At 37.4% G+C, this 17,634-nt stretch overlaps 1 protein-coding gene across 5 annotated transcripts in view; it reads left to right on the top strand.

Moving 5' to 3' along the window:
- The window catches only part of Atp9b (ATPase phospholipid transporting 9B (putative)), a 230,947-nt gene that overhangs the window by 142,781 nt on the left and 70,532 nt on the right, over window positions 1–17,634 (top strand). For all 5 annotated transcript variants that reach the window (XM_036204413.1, XM_036204417.1, XM_036204414.1 and 2 more), the window contains exon 13: window positions 16,366–16,508. In XM_036204413.1, the coding sequence (XP_036060306.1) occupies window positions 16,366–16,508 (143 nt within the window). The remainder of the gene's footprint in view (window positions 1–16,365; window positions 16,509–17,634) is intronic.

Genomic DNA, 17,634 nt, shown 5'->3' with positions numbered 1-17,634 from the left:
ATGCCTGCCTGCCTTGCACTCCCACCCCTCTGTCATTCCACATTCACTAGTGCAAGACACCTGCTCTTGCCTATTCTAAGTGACATTTCCCCTTCCTTTGGGAGGGTTCTCAAGATTTTCTTTCTCGTGTTCTTCCTTTGGGTTGATCTTTTTAAACCTGTCTGGAATGTGCTGTGATACTACATTCAAGACATTTGTATTTGAGTGGGAGAAAGGCCAGGGGAGCCTTTCTTCTCAGCACCAGAGCATTTCTGGTAGGATCTGGACTATGATTTCTAGACTGTCTCCTATTATCTCCGTCTTTAGGAAAATAACAACATAAAGGTACTTGCCCCATTTTTCTTTTATTTATTCAATAGAGAAAGCTAGTTATTTTAACAAAATTATGCCTTAGGATTGTTGGAACTAAAAGTGACTTATGTTGTTTTCATATTTAAATAATTGCATTGATTTGTAGTGAACATGAAAATATTTACTAAGAAAATAAATACAATCTCACTATGTATACTACATAAACCTACTATGTGTTTAGAACTGGGAAAATGGCCCAGCGGGTTACGTGCTTGCTGCCTAACCACAGGAGGTGATTTAGGTATGGCACTACACACCTATAACCCCAGTGGTAGGCAGTGGAGAAAGGAAGATCCTTCATTCCAAAACCACAAGTGCCAGGTTCAGTGAGAAACATAGTCTGAGGAAATAAGATTGGAAAGTAATAGAGTAAAGCACTCAGAGTTGCCCCTTGCCCCTACAAGCACAGACACACACACGTACATGCACACACCTCTTCATATGTTTAGATAGACTTACAAATATGAATGTGCACATAATGCTTCTTTGTGAATTTATCTTTGCACATACACATATGTACCAGCATATACTCTTATTTTTAGTTTCTATTTTTTAAAAAAAATACTTGCTCATAAAATGATGATAACACCATGATGTCTACAATCTTTCATGCTCTGGTTTTTCAGTGAGCATGTTTAGCATGTTCGGCCAGATGTGCAGAGCCTGACTAGACAGTATTGTAACCTTACCTCTCCTCAGCTTACCACGAGCATGCCCACCCCAATACAACACACTATCTTGTGTTGCACACCCAGACCTGCAGTTGTACCAACTAAACCAAAGGAATGAGAGGTAGAGTGTGAAGAGCACGGGCAGCTTATTAAAGAATTAGTTTATCTTTAATGAATGCAAATTGGTTTTCCTCCTACCGAGTTTCCATCAAATTAGGATACCAGTTCATTTTAGAGTTTAAATGTGCTTTTGGATTTTTAAATATGTTATTTGGCAAAATATAGAAATGTAAGAAGCCAAGTGCTTTTTCTTCTTGTGTCCTAAGAATCAGAAAACTTTCAAATTTACAAAAGTTAAGAATTTTTATAAAATTATTAAATAAATTTATTAAAATAATGCTAAAACAAAATAATTTTAAGCTACTTGATAAAATTTACATTGTCATTTTTGTTTGTTTTGTGGGGTTTTGAGATCATATTTAATTCCACCATTTCTGTCATTCCAAGATAAATGTTACATTCTGTAGTTTTTGTTTTGTGATCCTAAAATGAACGTATGTCCCTTCCATCTGTGTATGTCTCCTGTATACAGGAGAAACTGGCAGGTTCTTCATAGCACATCAGCACATGTAGGACTCGAGACATGTCATGCGTCAGGTTTTCACTGTTCCTTGTGTGTTCTTTCCAGATGGTTTAAGATGCCCCATGTTTTAACTGATAATCCAAAAACTGACTTCTTGATGCTGAGTCAGAGACTTTTGCTTCTGCATAAGGAAGGCATCCGTGATCAAGAGAAGCAAAAATGCTGTAGACAAAGAGATAATTCTATCCCTTCTGAGGCACACTTGAGAACCTCTTGGGCAGGCAGTGTCTTTCCTGGAGCACTGAGCTACAAGGGCTGCTTGTGGTTGCAGGAGACAGTTTCTCATTCAGAGTCAGCACATAGGAGCCTTCTCAACAAAATGCTGAAGACTGGACAGCAAGGTCCTGTCCAAACCCTAACCCTGACGGCTGGAATACCAACAGTGTCGGTGGCCTTGGTGCAGCAGTCCTACCCGGGTCTCCAATAAACTCTCACTGAAGGAAATTCCTAGCAGTTTCTACAACTTGTCAGTTCTGGGATTTTTTTTTTCTCCTTATCCAACAGCTTTTCTTCCCAAGAAAGGGGTTCTTTGTCTCCTGGTGATTTCTCACATTGGAGTAGGTAGCTAAGCTTTACACACTAAGATACTCTTGTGTATTCTGTTATATGCACTCACATCTGTGTTCTGCACAGTCCCCAGGCTGGGCCACTTCCTTCATTAGGTGTGTAAGGGTTAGGTCTTCTTGTTTTTGTGTGCACACACATCCACAAAGAACACTTGTCTTAAAAAAAGTTCCCTGTATTATTCCCTGTTCCAGAAACCTTTTGAGCATTAATGCTTGCTTTTACTATGAATGGAGTATTTCAGTTTGTTGTTTGATTATTAGATGGTCTTTTAATTAAAACAAAAACAACAACAACAACAAAAAAAAAAAACAGCCATATATCAGGGTGAAAGCTGAAAGATCAGAGAAAAAGAACAGCCAGCCATTAATTCTTACCTCTATGAAATCTTCAGCCTAAAGAGAGTTCCTGTTTCCTCATACCTCATACCTTTTTCTGCCCAGCCATATTACTTCCTGGGATTAAAGGCATGTATGCTTCCCAGGCAAAGGCATGAGATCTCAAGTACTGGGATTAAAGGTGTGTGCCACCACTGCCTGGCTCTGTTTCTCTCCTATACTGGATCCCAGTGAAGCCTGAACTCACAGAGATCCAGATGGATCTCTGCCTCCCGAGTGATAGAATTAAAGGTTTGTGCCACCACTGCCTGACCTCTATGTGGATCCAATCTAGTGGCTGCTCTGTCCTGTGATCCTCAGGCAAGTTTATTAGGGTACACATTATATCACCACATCAGTTTTATTTTTAGTTGACAATAATTTTGTATGTTTGCAGGGTGCTGTAGTTCTTGCCACATGGCTAGATGTTTTTCTCAAGGTCAACTTCTTGCTTTTCTGAAGAGCATTGCACAGACACTTGCATGTATAAATATGATATGAATTTTTGCTTTATTGCTTTATATAGTTGGAATTATATTGAAGATTACCCTTTTACAATTTTTCATCTATCTTTAGCATGGCTCCATAGATTCATCTATTTCTTATACCTTGCCATCCTCATTTATGAATGTACCACTGAATGTATCCAAAATCAATTGATGAACTTTGGGTTGTTCCAGTGTTGCTGTACACATTCATGAGCACACATGTGAACACCCAATATCAAGTATTAGGAATGGAATTATTTGGCTGTGTTTTGTCTGTGGCTTTGCTATATTTGCTAATATTGCCAATATTTTGGTAAGTGGTAGTACCAAGTTAATCATTCCAATATCAGTATAGATCAGTGGTTCTCAACCTTCCTCATGCAGTTTCTCATGTTGTGGTGACCCCAACCATAAAGTTATTTTCGTTGCTACTTCATAACTAATTTTGCTACTGTTATGAATCATAATGTAAATATTTGTGTTTTCCAACGGTCTTAGGTGATCTCTTGTAAAAGGGTGGTTCAACTTCCCCCAAGGAAGTTTATAGTTATGTAGCTCTAACTTTTTCATTCCTGTTCTGCTGACATCTTTCTCTGTAGCTTGGTATTTTTTACACAGCAATTCTGATTTTACCTTGTTAAATATATACGAATCTTTGTATGTTGCCAAACTGTGTGCCTAGAAATCTTCCTCTGTTCTAAGACCATGTTCTCCTCTCTGTCTGCTGAACGTGAGCATTCTCTCTGTTGACCACTGAAAGTGATCTTGTTCTCTTGTGATGCTAGAACTTGAACTCAGGTCTTCAAGTATTTGAAATGTACATTCTAACCCAAAGACATACTCCTGCAAGGGGAATGGGGAGACAGAGACCAAGAGTGAACTTGGGGCTTTGTCCATACTAGACAACTGATTTTTTTTTAAAGTAGTATATGATAGAGTTTTCAGATCCAATTTTAAAAAAAAATAATTGCCTCACCACCCATTGTAGAAACAACACACACACACACACACACACACACACACACACACACAAACAAAAAAAAAAAAAACCAAACAAAAAAAAAAAAACTCTTTCCCAGAGGCTTGATATCATCTCTGTCACGTATACATTGCCTGTTGTGGGCTCCCTTGGTCTGTCTTCCACAGACCAAATAGCAAACTAATTAATATGCCTTCTGAATGAAGCAGTGTTTGACACAGACCTTTGCTCCTTGTGTCTTTGAGTTTTTACTCCTCTTGGTCATGAATCTGCTGTTGCACTTCTCAATTTATTTATAATTTTTCTAAACTTTCTCCATAAAGGTTATACAACTTACGTTAGAGTAATTTGTAGCCAGAAGTTTCTCTGGTGTCTTACCTGGTCCTACAGCTGCTTGGACCCAAGTAAACACACAGAGACTTATATTACTTACAAACTGTATGGCCTAATCGTGCAGGCTTCTGACTAGCTAGCTCTTACAACTTAACTCAGCCCATTGCTATTAATCTATGCATTGCCACGTGACTTCATGACTTACTGGTACTTTACATCTTGCTTCTCCTGGCGGCAGCTAACAGCATCACTCTCCTTTCTTCCTCTCTCTCCAGTTGGAATGTCCTGCCTAACCTTATTCTGCCTCACCATTGGCCAAACAGCTTTATTTATCAACCAATCAAAGCAACACATATTCACAGCATACAGAAAGATATCCCACAGCAGTAATTTATGAATATTTTATATTCTTAAATCCTATATTTTTTCAAGTTCCCTTTCATATCTTTTTCTGGTATAAAGAAATAATGTTTATTTCTATTACTTGAATCTGACTTTAGTAAAACCTTGTTGACTTTAATAATCTAGAATCTTTTAGACTTTTATATATTCTTTGTACCATTTATTTTGTTTCTTGTTAATAAGCAAAAATCTTGTTTATTATTCAATAAAGGTAAGAATGAAGTGCATTGTTCCTTTGTTCCCATTATCAAAGTTAAGATAGTCACCATCTAAATGTGCTACCTTTATAATAAAAACTCTTTAACATTTTCATTGTTTTGAATTCCTTTTGCTAAAAGTTGTATTCAAGCCATAATACAATTTTATATTGCTACATCTCTTCATGATTCTTCTTGATTAAAATGTTCCTTAAATAGATTGCTATGCTAAATTATAGTGATTGACTTTCTAGTATCATACCGGCTTTTTATTTCTAGGAGACAAGCTAATATGGCCATGGTTTGTACTCTGTGTTTCACTAGAGTCTGTTCACTTGCGTTTTCTGGAAGATTTTTTCTATCAGTTTACATAAGTGATAATACTTTTATAATTTAATAATATTATTTCATACTCCCTTTTTGCAGTTTAGTGTCAAAGTTATATAGGTTCATAAAACAATGATGAATCTCCCATTTCTCATCTCTAAAACATTTATGTTGGTGCTGTCTATTCTTTAAACACTTGCATGTCAAGAAGCCAGTCAGGAGCCTGAACTTTTTCTATGGAAACACTGCACAAATTTGCTTTCATTAGTATTTGGTTTAGCAGAGCTAGTTTTCAAGAAATAGATGAAGTGTCTAAATTTTCAAATTTTTTTACAAATTTGTTTATGGTATTATCCCATATATGTATAAAGTCTATAATATTGATTTTTATAAGTTTTTCATTGTTTTTTATTTATTATTTTTGATACAGGGTTCTTGTAACCCATACTGGCTTTGAAGTTCCTGTGTAGTTGAGGCTAACTGTGAATTCCTGATCCTCCTGCCATTGCTCATATCTAGTGTGCCAGGATTACAGGTTGTGTGGCCACACTCTGCTTCATCACTTCCATTCTGTAGTCTTACTGCCTTTCCTGTTTCCTTTCTTCTTTAAAACAGTTTCCAAACAACATTGGTAGGTTTTTAGAAATTCATACTATTATCCTTGTGAATTTCCCTACCATGTGTTATTTTCTGTTTCATGACGTTACTTTCTTATTCCTCCTTAGATTTAGTATTTTTCTTCATGATGTAAATGTTTAACAGATTAGTTTAAGCCCCCCCCGAATATATGTACTTAAGTCATTAATTTTTTTTTATTATTTTGGTTATATCTCTAAAATTTTCATGTGTAGTATTTTTGTTATTAACAAGTACAGAAATAGTTTTTTGTTATTGCTTTTTAGACAGGATCTTGTGACTTTAGTAACCCAAGCTTGCCTTGAACTTAATTATGTAGTCAAAGATGGCCTCAAACTACCGATTCCACCCCCCACCCCAAACACACACACACACACCTCCATCTCCCAAGTGCTGGATTACAGTCATTTGCTGTGATGCATCTCTTGTGTGGTGTGGGCATCACACCTCAGGTTTGTACATGCTGGACGAGCACTCTATCAACTGCACTGTTCCTCTTAGCCCCAAAATATTTGATCTCCATTGTGACTTCTTTTACTTGTGGTTACAGAGTTTTCTTTCATTGAGTTTGTAATTATATCTTTCTTTACATTAGCTTATTTTCATTTTATCAGAAACAGTAGTGTTTTTGTTCTTCAGCCATCTGTTAAACTATATTACTGCTTGTCATTGAGTAACAAGGAATAAACTTTAGCTATATTAGCAATTTGAGGATTGCCTTAGTCCATGTGTGCTTCTATAACAAAACACTGAGACTAAATAAATATAAACATCAATTTATACCTCATACTCTGAGAACTGGTATATCTAGTCAAGATACTAATAGATTCTGTGAGGCAAAGGCTACTCTTTATTTGAAGGTAGCGTCTTTATGAGGTCTTTACATGGTGGAGGGCAGAAAGTCAAAAGGGAGGTAGCTAGCCCTCTCGGGTTCTCTGATAAAGCAGTAACACATTCATGCTGAGGGCTGAAGTGGGGGGTCCTTCTTGTGAGGTTGCTACAGGGGAACTAAGTGTGAATATGAAGTTTTAAGAAAACAGAAACAGCAAAATCTTTTAATCACAATAGATGGGGAGAATAAGATATCCCATGATAAAACAAAGTTGAAGCAATATTAATTATAAACCCAGCAAAACAGAAGGAGCCAGAAGGAAAACTCCAACTTAAAGAGGTTAATCACACCAAGGGGGAAAAAAAAATACAGTCACAAGGAATAAATCCTAGACTAGCAAATCAAAAGAGGGGAAAGACACACACACACACACACACACACACACACACACACACACACAGCAACAACTAAGTAACAGGAATCAGTAAACACTGCTTATTAATAACTCAATACTAATAGCTCCCCCCCCCCCCAAAAAAAAGAGACAGACTCATAGATTGGTTTAGAAAACTGGATTTATCTTTCTGCTGCATCCTTATCAAGGATGGATATTACCTCAGGGTAAAATCAGAAGGACCAAAGAAGCAGGCTGGTGTAGCCATTTTTTATTTGACAAAATAGACTTCAAATCAAAACTAACAAGAAGACATTGGGAGGAACACTAACATACTCATCAAAAGAAAACTCCACCAAGAGAACATTTTATTCTTAACATCTATGTACCAAACCTAACTTCATAAAACAAACACACTACAGCATAAACCACAGATTGACACTCATACACTGATAGGGAGAGACTTCAGTTCCCCATTCTTGGCAAAGACAAGTCATACATACAAACAAAAACTAAACTAAAGAAATGCTGGCGCTGACTAGCATTATAAACCAAATGACCTAACCGATACTTACAGAAACATTTCTCCCAAACACAAAAGAATATACTTTCTTCTCAGCACCTCATGGAACTTTCTCCAGAATTAACCACATACTTGTACACAAAGCAAGTCTTAACATTCACAAAAAAATTGAAATAACACCCTGCATCCTATCTGACCACAACAGATTTAAACTGAATATCAATAATAGCAGAAAGTTTACAAACTCATGGAAACTGAACAGCACACTAATGAATGAAAAAATGACAGAAATTAAAGACTTCCTAGGTTTGACTAGAAATGATTATCCAACATACCCAAAGTTATGGGATATAAAAAAGATGGTTCTAAGAGGCAAGTTCATAGCACTTGGTGAATACATAAAAATTTGGAGAAATCTCATACTAGCAACTTAAAAGCACACCTAAACAAAAAGAAGAGCTCATATCCCAAAAAAAGTTGACAGCAAGAAATAAACTTAAGTATGAAATTAATAAAATAGAAACAAAAAAATTAAAAACAATCAAGAAACAAATAGTTGTCTCTTTGTGAAAATCAATAAGATTGACAAACCCTTATCCAAATTAACCAAAAGGCAGAGAGAGATTAACAAAGTTAGAAATGAAAAGGGAGATATAATAGACACTGAGGAAAATCCAAGGACTCAAAAGGACATACATACTCCACCACATTGGAAAATCTCAAAGAAATGGATAATTTCCTCAGTGCGTACCACTTAACCAAAGTTAAGTCAAAATGAGACAAGCATTTAAACAGACCTATAACCCCTAGTGAAATAGAAGCAGTAATTAAAAATGTCCCAACAAAAAAGAAAGCCCAGGGCTAGGTGGTTTTAGAACAGAATTCTACAGACTTTCAAAGAAGAGTTAATGCTAATATTACTCAAATTGTTCCACAAGATAAAACAAAAGGAACATTGTCCAGTTTGTTTTATAAGGCCACAATTACCCTGAAACCTAAACCACATAAAGACCCAACAAAGAATTACAGACCAACTTCCCATGTGAACATAAATGTCAAAATTATCAATAAGTGCATGTAAACTGAATCTAAAGACAAAAAGATAATCCTCCATGATCAAGTAGGTTTCATCCCAGAAATGCAGAGATTTCTCAACATATGTAATTCAATAATGTAATTCAACATATAAACAAGCAGAAAGAAAGAAAGGAAAAAGTACACTCACTTCATTAGATGCAGAAAAGTCCTTTGACAAAATACAACACTTTTCTTGATAAAAGTCCTGGAGAGATTAGAGCTATAAGGGACATGCCTAAGCTTAATAAAGGAACTTTATAGAAAGCCCATAGACAACATCAAATTAAATGGAGAGAAGTAATTCCACTAAAATCAGGAAAAAAAACAAGGTTGTCCACTCTCTCCATACCTATTCAATATAGTGCTTGAAATGGCTAAGTATTATAAATGGCTAAGATCAATTAAACAAGGGATGGGTTGGGGATTTAGCTCAGTGTTAGAGCGCTTGCCTCGCAAGCACAAGGCCCTGGGTTCGGTCCTCAGCTCTAGGGGAAAAAGAACAAACAAGTGACAGCTTGTGTTGTTGAGTATATGGAATGAGGACACTCATAGTGCTGGTGGGAGTACAAACTTGTACAGCCCCTTAGAAACCAGTGCAGTGCTTCCTCAAGAAGATGGGAATTGAACTACCACAAGATCCAGCTCTTCCACCCTTAGGCCTATATCCAAAGAATGGATAAAGAAAATGTGGTGTATTTACAAAATGGAGCATTATTTAGCCATTAAGAAAGAAGAAATTCACTGGTAAATGGACGAAACTAGGAGGGAAACACTGAGTTAAGATATCCTGAGTTATTCCTGAGTGAGGTATCCCAGCCCTAGAAAGGGAAATATGGTATGTATTCACTTATATGTGAATATTAGCTGTTAAGTAAGTGATAACCAAAGTATAATCCGTAGAACTAGAGGTTAGGTATGGAGTGAGTGACTAGTTAGGGGACAGATAAATCTCCCTAGGAAAGAAAAATAGCAAGTTTTAGGTGGATAGGGGGATGGCTGGAATAGGAAGATCAACTGGGGAGGGAGAAGGACAGAGAAGAGAATTGGGGAGACAGCTAAAATTAAGGGCCATTTGAGGGGGAGTATGGAAACCTAATATAGTAGAAGCTTCCTACACACACACACACACACACACACACACACACACACACACACACACACACACACACACACACACAGGCGATCTAACTGAAATCACCAAATGATGATGAAGACAGAGTAGTCACATTAGCCATCTCTTGACACCAAATGAGGCTTCCAGTACCAAGAATGGGTTACATCTAATTTTGAGATTTTGGCTCAAAGGGTTATACAGTTCTCTCCAATCAAGACTGTTGCCAAGACTATAGATTGCTTTCCACAAACTAATGGCAAGTCCCCATTGCTGAAAACAATACCTACACAACTTATTGAATGTGGAGAAGTGGAGCTGGTGCCTACATAGAGCCTTCACCAGTACATGCTAACATCCTTGCTACAGGAATGCACCAAAAGAGAAATATGAATACCAACCCAGCTACAAACACGTGATTTGACAATGGTGCTCTGCCTGCAAGATATGTTAGTGCAATGGTGGAACAAATTTGTGAGAGCAACCAACCAATTTCTGATTTGACTTGAGACCTGCTCCATGCGGTCTCAAAAATATCATATTTATATGATCCCCCTTTCCTTTTTTAGAAAGAGATTGCATTTATAATCAACCCCCTTTAAATAAAAATAAACAGTATTTTGGGAATTTGGGTGTAGCTTCTCATACTACTTCCTTCTGGACGGAGGCAGTGGCAATCTTATGGGCATCCTGAGAAAATTAAGAATTATGGTCAAGTCCTGACTAGAGTAATCTGTGATGCTGTATTCTCTGAGCCTTGAAGCTGTTCTGGATGTTGGATCATCTGTCTCTCAGGGAGTCTTAGATGATCAAACCATATGAGCCTGGAAGCAATCCACAGGTTCTCATCTTCTGTGGAAACAAAAGCAGAACCTCTTTTCCAAAGCAACATATCCTTAGACACAAATTTTGAAGTCAAGATACCTTTAATATATATATGTATGTATGTATGTATATGTATATGTATATACACATATATGTATATATACACATACATGTATATATACATATACATATGTATATTGGTTTAACTCAGCAGCCTTTATAATCAAATGTCTTTCTGCAGTTAAAAATCCTAAAGACAATATATATAATCCAGAATCTTTGTGTGATTTCCATCTTTATGTGGCTTATTTTTTATATTAATTTTACTGTCTCTTTAAAGACTTTATTTTTTAAAACTATCTATTTCTTTATATAACTGTATATATTCCTTTTTCTTTCTCCTGTTCACTACCCAAAGTTCCAAAATTAGTCATGTGCCACAACACTTGGCTTTCTGAACACTATTTAGGTCTTTTACATTTTCTGCTAATAATGTTGTAGGGTATATATTTATCTCTAAACATTTTATAGTTTTTTGCCATTGTGAATAATATACTTTAATTTTGATTATCATTGGCATATAAAATATACATGGCTTGTATATATTTGCCTTAAAAATAAATTATAAGGAAAAAGGACAAAAACATTCATGCCATAGCAGGTTGACAGCTATGTTGAGTGTTAAAGCTCAGACTCAAAAGCTATACATTGTGTGATTACTTCATATAGTTGCAAAATTGAAATGACCTAACAACTTGGTAGTTTTAGGTGAGATAGTATAGGAAGGGTCTGAACTGTTGAGAGTCACCTGTAGAAGCTTCCCAGGAGTAGTGGACAGCTTGACCTCTCACATCTGTTTTGGATATACAAAACTTAACTGAATGTTTATACAGGCTGTCAAGGCTCCACTCAAGTCTGTGTGGTTGATTTGCCAGTCAGTTCCCAGCTTTGAAGAAATTACAGAAACAAAACACAGTCATGTAGGTAGAATTTTCTTGTCCCAACTACATGCTCTCTAACAACTGGCAGCCACTTCCCAATAACTGACTCGGAGGCTTAATATAAATTATTAATGCTTGGCTGATAGCTCAGGCTTGTTACTAACTAACTCTTACATTTAAATTAACTCATGTTTCTTATCTATGCTTTGCCACATGGCTCATGGCTTATTACCTCATTTCCTGTGCATACTGCTTCCTCGGCAGCACGCTGGTTGGCGGCTTCTCTTACTCCTCCCTTCTTTCCATTCTCCTGTAGTTTGGTTGTCCTGCCTATAATTTCTGCCTGGCTATCTACCAATCAGCTTTTTATTAAACAAATCTGAGTGACACAGTGTATAGAAGGATTATCCCACAGCACAATCAACCTGCTTCCTGAAAGCTCTTACATCTGAGGTTGAGATTTCAGGCTAAGAGTTTGCACTGTTGGGCACACATGAACTGTTGTGTCTGGAGCAGAACTCTCCCTGCCTACCTTTAGTTTCCTTTCTTCATTCAGTGAAGTTGGTCATCAGTCCCACTTGCACATACCTTCACTTTCTATAGTTTAATTTCACTTACCATGATCAACTGAGTTCTAAAAATTTATGTGCTCAGTAAAATATTTTGAAAAAGACCACATTCATGTTACTTTTATTATATATTGTTATAGTTATATTTTATTGTTATTGTTATTTACTGTGGCTAGTTTATAAATTAATTTCAGTAGATATTGCATATCAGAAGAAACATAACATACCTAGAGCTGGTCTAGTTTGTGTTCATAGTGTCCTGTGGGGATGGAGTAGAAAAATGGCCAGACATAAAATAGCACACAAAGCACATGCCTTTGCTTCTTTGTGCCCTTTGGGCTGGACTCTTGCTATCCTCATTTTTCTGTGTCAATTTGAATTTTAGTATTTGAATGATTAGTGTCTCATGTTTGCAAATACATTTATTGTCTCATTGGACTTTTAGTTGGATTGTAGTCCTTGTAAACACTTTGAACAGTGCATTTATTTGTTGGGTTCTGCATGCCCTGGTCTGTGTGAGGAAGTCAGGGAACTGCTTGTGGGAATTGGCTTTCTCTTTCAAACCATGGATCCTAGGGGTCTAATTCAGGTGCCAGGCTTACACTATAAAGACTTCTACCCACTGAGCCATCCTGCTTGACCCAAGGTCTACATTCCTTTGAAACCTTCCTTGATCACTGGAATCAAGTCAGCCTTTAGTAAAAGATCACAGAACTGAGATATGTTAAAATTGGAAACTGATACAAGCGATAGCTAACATCAGACATGTTAGCCTGACTTCCTCCACCTAGAGCATGGAAGACAGTTGCCAGAATTTTAGGAGGATGAGTTGGCAGGAGTTCATGCTAACTAGAATGTACATATTAAGCAGAAAGGTTGATCCAGGTTAGCATTTGCTAGTAGGCAGAGTGCTGGAAACAATGATGCAGGGTGTCAAGTTCTACCCCTGGACTACACATTTAGCTGGGCTTGGTGGCACAGTTCTGTAATTCTAACAGTTTAGCTACTCAGGAAGCTGAGACAAGAGGATAAAGAGTTCAAGACCTACCTAAGATATAAAGCAAATCCAAGTCTAGCCAGGCCATTTGGAGAGACCTTGACTAACACTGGAGATACAGCCAGTGACTATGGATATAGCTCGTAGTAGAGCACTTTGAGCGGAAAGTGAGTGAAACTCCTGTTCACTCAGATATTTTGATTCCTCTAGGGTTAGAGGTCCCTCAGGCAGCAGTGCTGGCCCGAAGCCCAGGAAGGGACTCGACTGGTCCTAACATGACACTGCTAGCTGTGTTGATATTGTATGGGGCAGTTCACCAGGGAGAAGCTTTTGGTGCTGTCTGCTGCTGCCTGCGGCAGATCGTCAGAGTGAAAAATGCTAGAAGAGTCCAGAGAAGGCCTCAGTGTCCTCAGCCTTAGCGGTATCCCAAGTGGTTTTGATTACCCTTGGCCAAAGTTTTCATGAAAGGGCTTCCTTTCATTCATTCATTCATTCATTCATTCATTCATTCATTTATTATTGATTGATTGATTGCTCAGATTAGAATTGGCATGTGAATTATTTCAGGTAGATTTGTTCCCCAAGGAGAATTGTGTGCGCTTCTCAGGTGGCTGGGGATGGGCTCACCTGGCAGTGATAAGTGCTGAGGTTTAATTGTAACAAATTAGAGCTTAAATATAGCAAGCATCCTGGGGTCTAAATGGAATTGTATTGTGTATTTTGGGAAAAATGCACTTGAAATTTATTCAGACTCTGAGTTTCTTCTTCAGGTATTTGTAGCTGTGGGATTAGACTGAACAAAAATAAGTTGTCATGAAGGCAGTCTTACATCTTGAAACCCACCTCACATTTCCTACAATTACAAAAATAAACATTTTCATATACATTCCTATTGGCAACATCTCTGAAAATGACTAGTCATCTGAGGTGGTTCCTCTTTCATACTGTGTGCTAGTAGAGTGATGGCTGTGCCCTGGCTCAGTGAACCATCTGAAGACAATCACCATGTTTTACCTGGAATAGGTCTGTCACTAACAGGGTCACCGTTGCTAAGTCAGCAGTAGAATGGACTTGGCAATGCATCTGGTATTTGCTACCATCTAACATGTTCCTGTAATCTCGTGACTCATAGATTACACAGTGTGTCAGAGTTGGCACCTCCCTAGATAAAGGTCTGTACAGTCAGGACATTACTAAGTAAAGTCAGTGTAGTGACAGTCATCACTCTGCTACCATAGAGTGTGAGTGCCTTAGAGGCTTAGCATTAAAAGCAAATTATTCCTTTAGCATTTGACCAAATTCACAACATGAATCATGGCACATGTGGAGCTGTAATTCCCTGTGTGGGAGTGTTGTCGTATTTGAAACATTTTACCGGGTCATTTTTGGTGATGATTTGTGTTCTATGCCCCGTGCACCTTTTTATCCTCTAAAAGGTATTCATTCTCCTCCTCTGCCATGAGCGGCTACTGTTCTGTGTGTTCTTCCAGGGATATTTGTATTCAACTTAAAATGGCCCAGGAGTAATTACTTACAATATGATATTCTGTGAAATAATACATTCTTATAGCTCTTCAACAACATAAATTGCTCAGGGTTTGAAAAGAACAGCGCACATAAGAATCTCTGGTTCTTGACACCCTGAGCCTGGTGACTATAAGCTGAGCACAGAAAACAATGGAGGGTGACATTTCACAAAACAACTTGACCAAATCTAAAAGAACCAACACACAGGCAGATGACCGTGTTTTCCTAGTGTGCAGGTCTCTGAGACAAGCGATGAGAGCTCTGAAGACGTAGATAGCTGTCTAACCTCCCTGCTGTGTTTTGGGGGTGTCTTCCCGTACTGGCCCACTTTTCCTGCTCAGTTCTTCCCCGACTTCTGCCCGTTTATTTCAACAAGGGCCTATGGTTACTTTATCTCTCTTATTCATGGAGAGTCTGTTTGAAAGCCCAAATCAAATCAGAATCTATGGGGAAATGTTTTTGCATTTCTTCTTCAAATGCCCCCTTCATCCTAAACCCACCTGGAAGGGTGTTGTGATTCCCCACTGCTGACACAATGTCCCTCACACCGCTTGATACTTACCATTGACTAACTTAGCAGCTTCTCACCACATGATGGTAGACCTGCCCTGGGCCTCTGGGCCTCCAGGAACACCAGTTCCTACCCCTCCTGCTTAAGGACTGTTGCCATCTCTTAGTTTGCTTCACTCTTTTAACAAGGATCTAAGGAGCCAAGAGATGAGGAGGTGCTGGCTGGAGAGAGATGCACAGGTAACACTAGTCAACAGTTTTCTTCCAACTCATGTCATTCCTATGATTTTAATGTGGGAACCCTACAGATAAATTAATGAAGTTATGCTAGTTTGATGCTTCTTAATTTATACATTTGCCATTGACTGATTCCTGAATATTGTTTTTCAAAGGTGTGTTTATTAATAGGTTGAACCATATGAATTACCATGCTGATAGGTCATAAATGGTTGATGAATAGCAATTTCATCCCCATGGCTGTCTACTGTGTTTCCAAGGTTTAATTAGAGAGAGAGATGAACATGTTTGAGTTGGCACATAATAGGTGTGCTGAGACTATTTCCTCCAGTGGGCAGTTTTATAGTGTGTTCTTATATAGTCACCCTTTAATTAAAGCCTGGAAGTCATTCCAGAGGCCATCTATTATAGTCTGTTACATACAGATTTGAAATATGTAATATTACAAAATATGAAATATTTTTAAAAATCACTAAGAAGCAAAGTGCCTATTCCAGATGCCTCAAGACCCTTTTCACATATTTTCTCACAGTAACCTTAAGCATATGTGTTTTCCTCTTTATGCCCATAGTACTCTGTATGTTAATGGGATACTTAGAACCAGTTGCCTGCTTCTCTTGTAGCTCAAACTGTAACTCATATGAGAGGAATTATCCACCCGACTATTACCTGTAAACATTATCTAGAGTATAAAATCATTTGTTCTCTTAAATATACACAAATCATTTATTTTAAAGTCTGAAATTCAGTGTTATTTATTTTTATAAAATTTAAAGTATGTGTGTAAGTCCATTGAGCGTGGACTGTTATATAGGTCTGGACTCACTGACCATCATGATGGTTTCACTTGGCAGTCTGCGAGTAAACTTGGACATGGGCAAAGCAGCATATGGATGGATGATTATGAAAGATGAGAATATTCCTGGGACAGTTGTTCGGACCAGCACAATACCAGAGGAACTCGGACGCTTGGTGTACTTACTGACAGACAAAACAGGTACTGTTCACTTCTGTTTGTCTTTCAGTGGAGCAGATAACATCAGATACTCTGTTTACATATGTATGTGTCATAACTGAGTGCTGGATTTGTAGGTTTCTAGACCTCTTTTTTGAAAGCTGTTTAAATGATTGAATCTCCATCCTTTCATACATTCACTATCCTGACAGCTAGTGAAAAGTAACTTTGCTGTAGCTTTAAGTGACTTACTTTTGTATTTTGAATTTTATAGAATCTCACATTTTTTTTCTCACAGCTATTACATATCTCTTTAGTGGCTTAAGAGCAAAATGTGTATTTGTTTATTATAGGATGATCCTTGAGTTGTTAGAAGCTGTATAAATTCAGTGGTTTAACAGTAGCACTCTCCTGTAAAGATTACTACATCTATTTATCCCATTCTGTAGCTCCATTTTTATTTTGTCCTTATTTGCTATTTTTTTCTGTTACAGAATTCTTAATCTATAATGTACTAAATAAAAGATAATGATTTAAATTAAATTTCTAGTGTTAGTAAACTAGAAATAAAAGCAACATACATAGCATAATTAAATAAAATATGTCCCCAACACAACATTCAACATCACCTGTGATTAGTATTAGTCTGTAGTTAGACTACAAAGAATACAGATACACTCATAACATTATTTTACATTATTATAGAATGATTCCCGTTTGCAAAAAGATAAGACATAGAAGTAGGTGTATAATCAGGAAAGAACACATATTTACAGATGTGACAACCAAGGTGGTCAACTGAAAACTAATTAAAATATTAAATCAGCAATTGGCAGGTTGCTGGTTAAAATACTCAAAACAACCCTTTAGGTGTAGGTGAAAATAAAGCTCCTATTTACAGTAACATGCTTTTATCAAACTGTGGCTATGAACCTAAGGACCTGGATGGGTGTGTGGGAAAAGTGACATTACTGAGAAATGTAACTAACCATTTGATAAATATGAACTCCGGATTCTGTAGGTGTTAGCTTCCATGGAGAATTTGGAAGTTTAGTGTAACCCAGGGTCTGGTTTGGGGATTTTTATTTGGATTTCAGTACAGTACCAGGTGGAGAAAATCAAGAAAGGATGGATGGTGCTTCTAAGTACAAATGACTCACTTAGGACA

This window comes from Onychomys torridus, chromosome 13 (genome assembly GCF_903995425.1).
Source record: "Onychomys torridus chromosome 13, mOncTor1.1, whole genome shotgun sequence".
Classification (NCBI taxonomy): domain Eukaryota; kingdom Metazoa; phylum Chordata; class Mammalia; order Rodentia; family Cricetidae; genus Onychomys; species Onychomys torridus.
The sequence above is the reverse complement of the archived record's forward strand: the minus strand, read 5'-3'. Positions and strand labels throughout refer to the sequence as shown.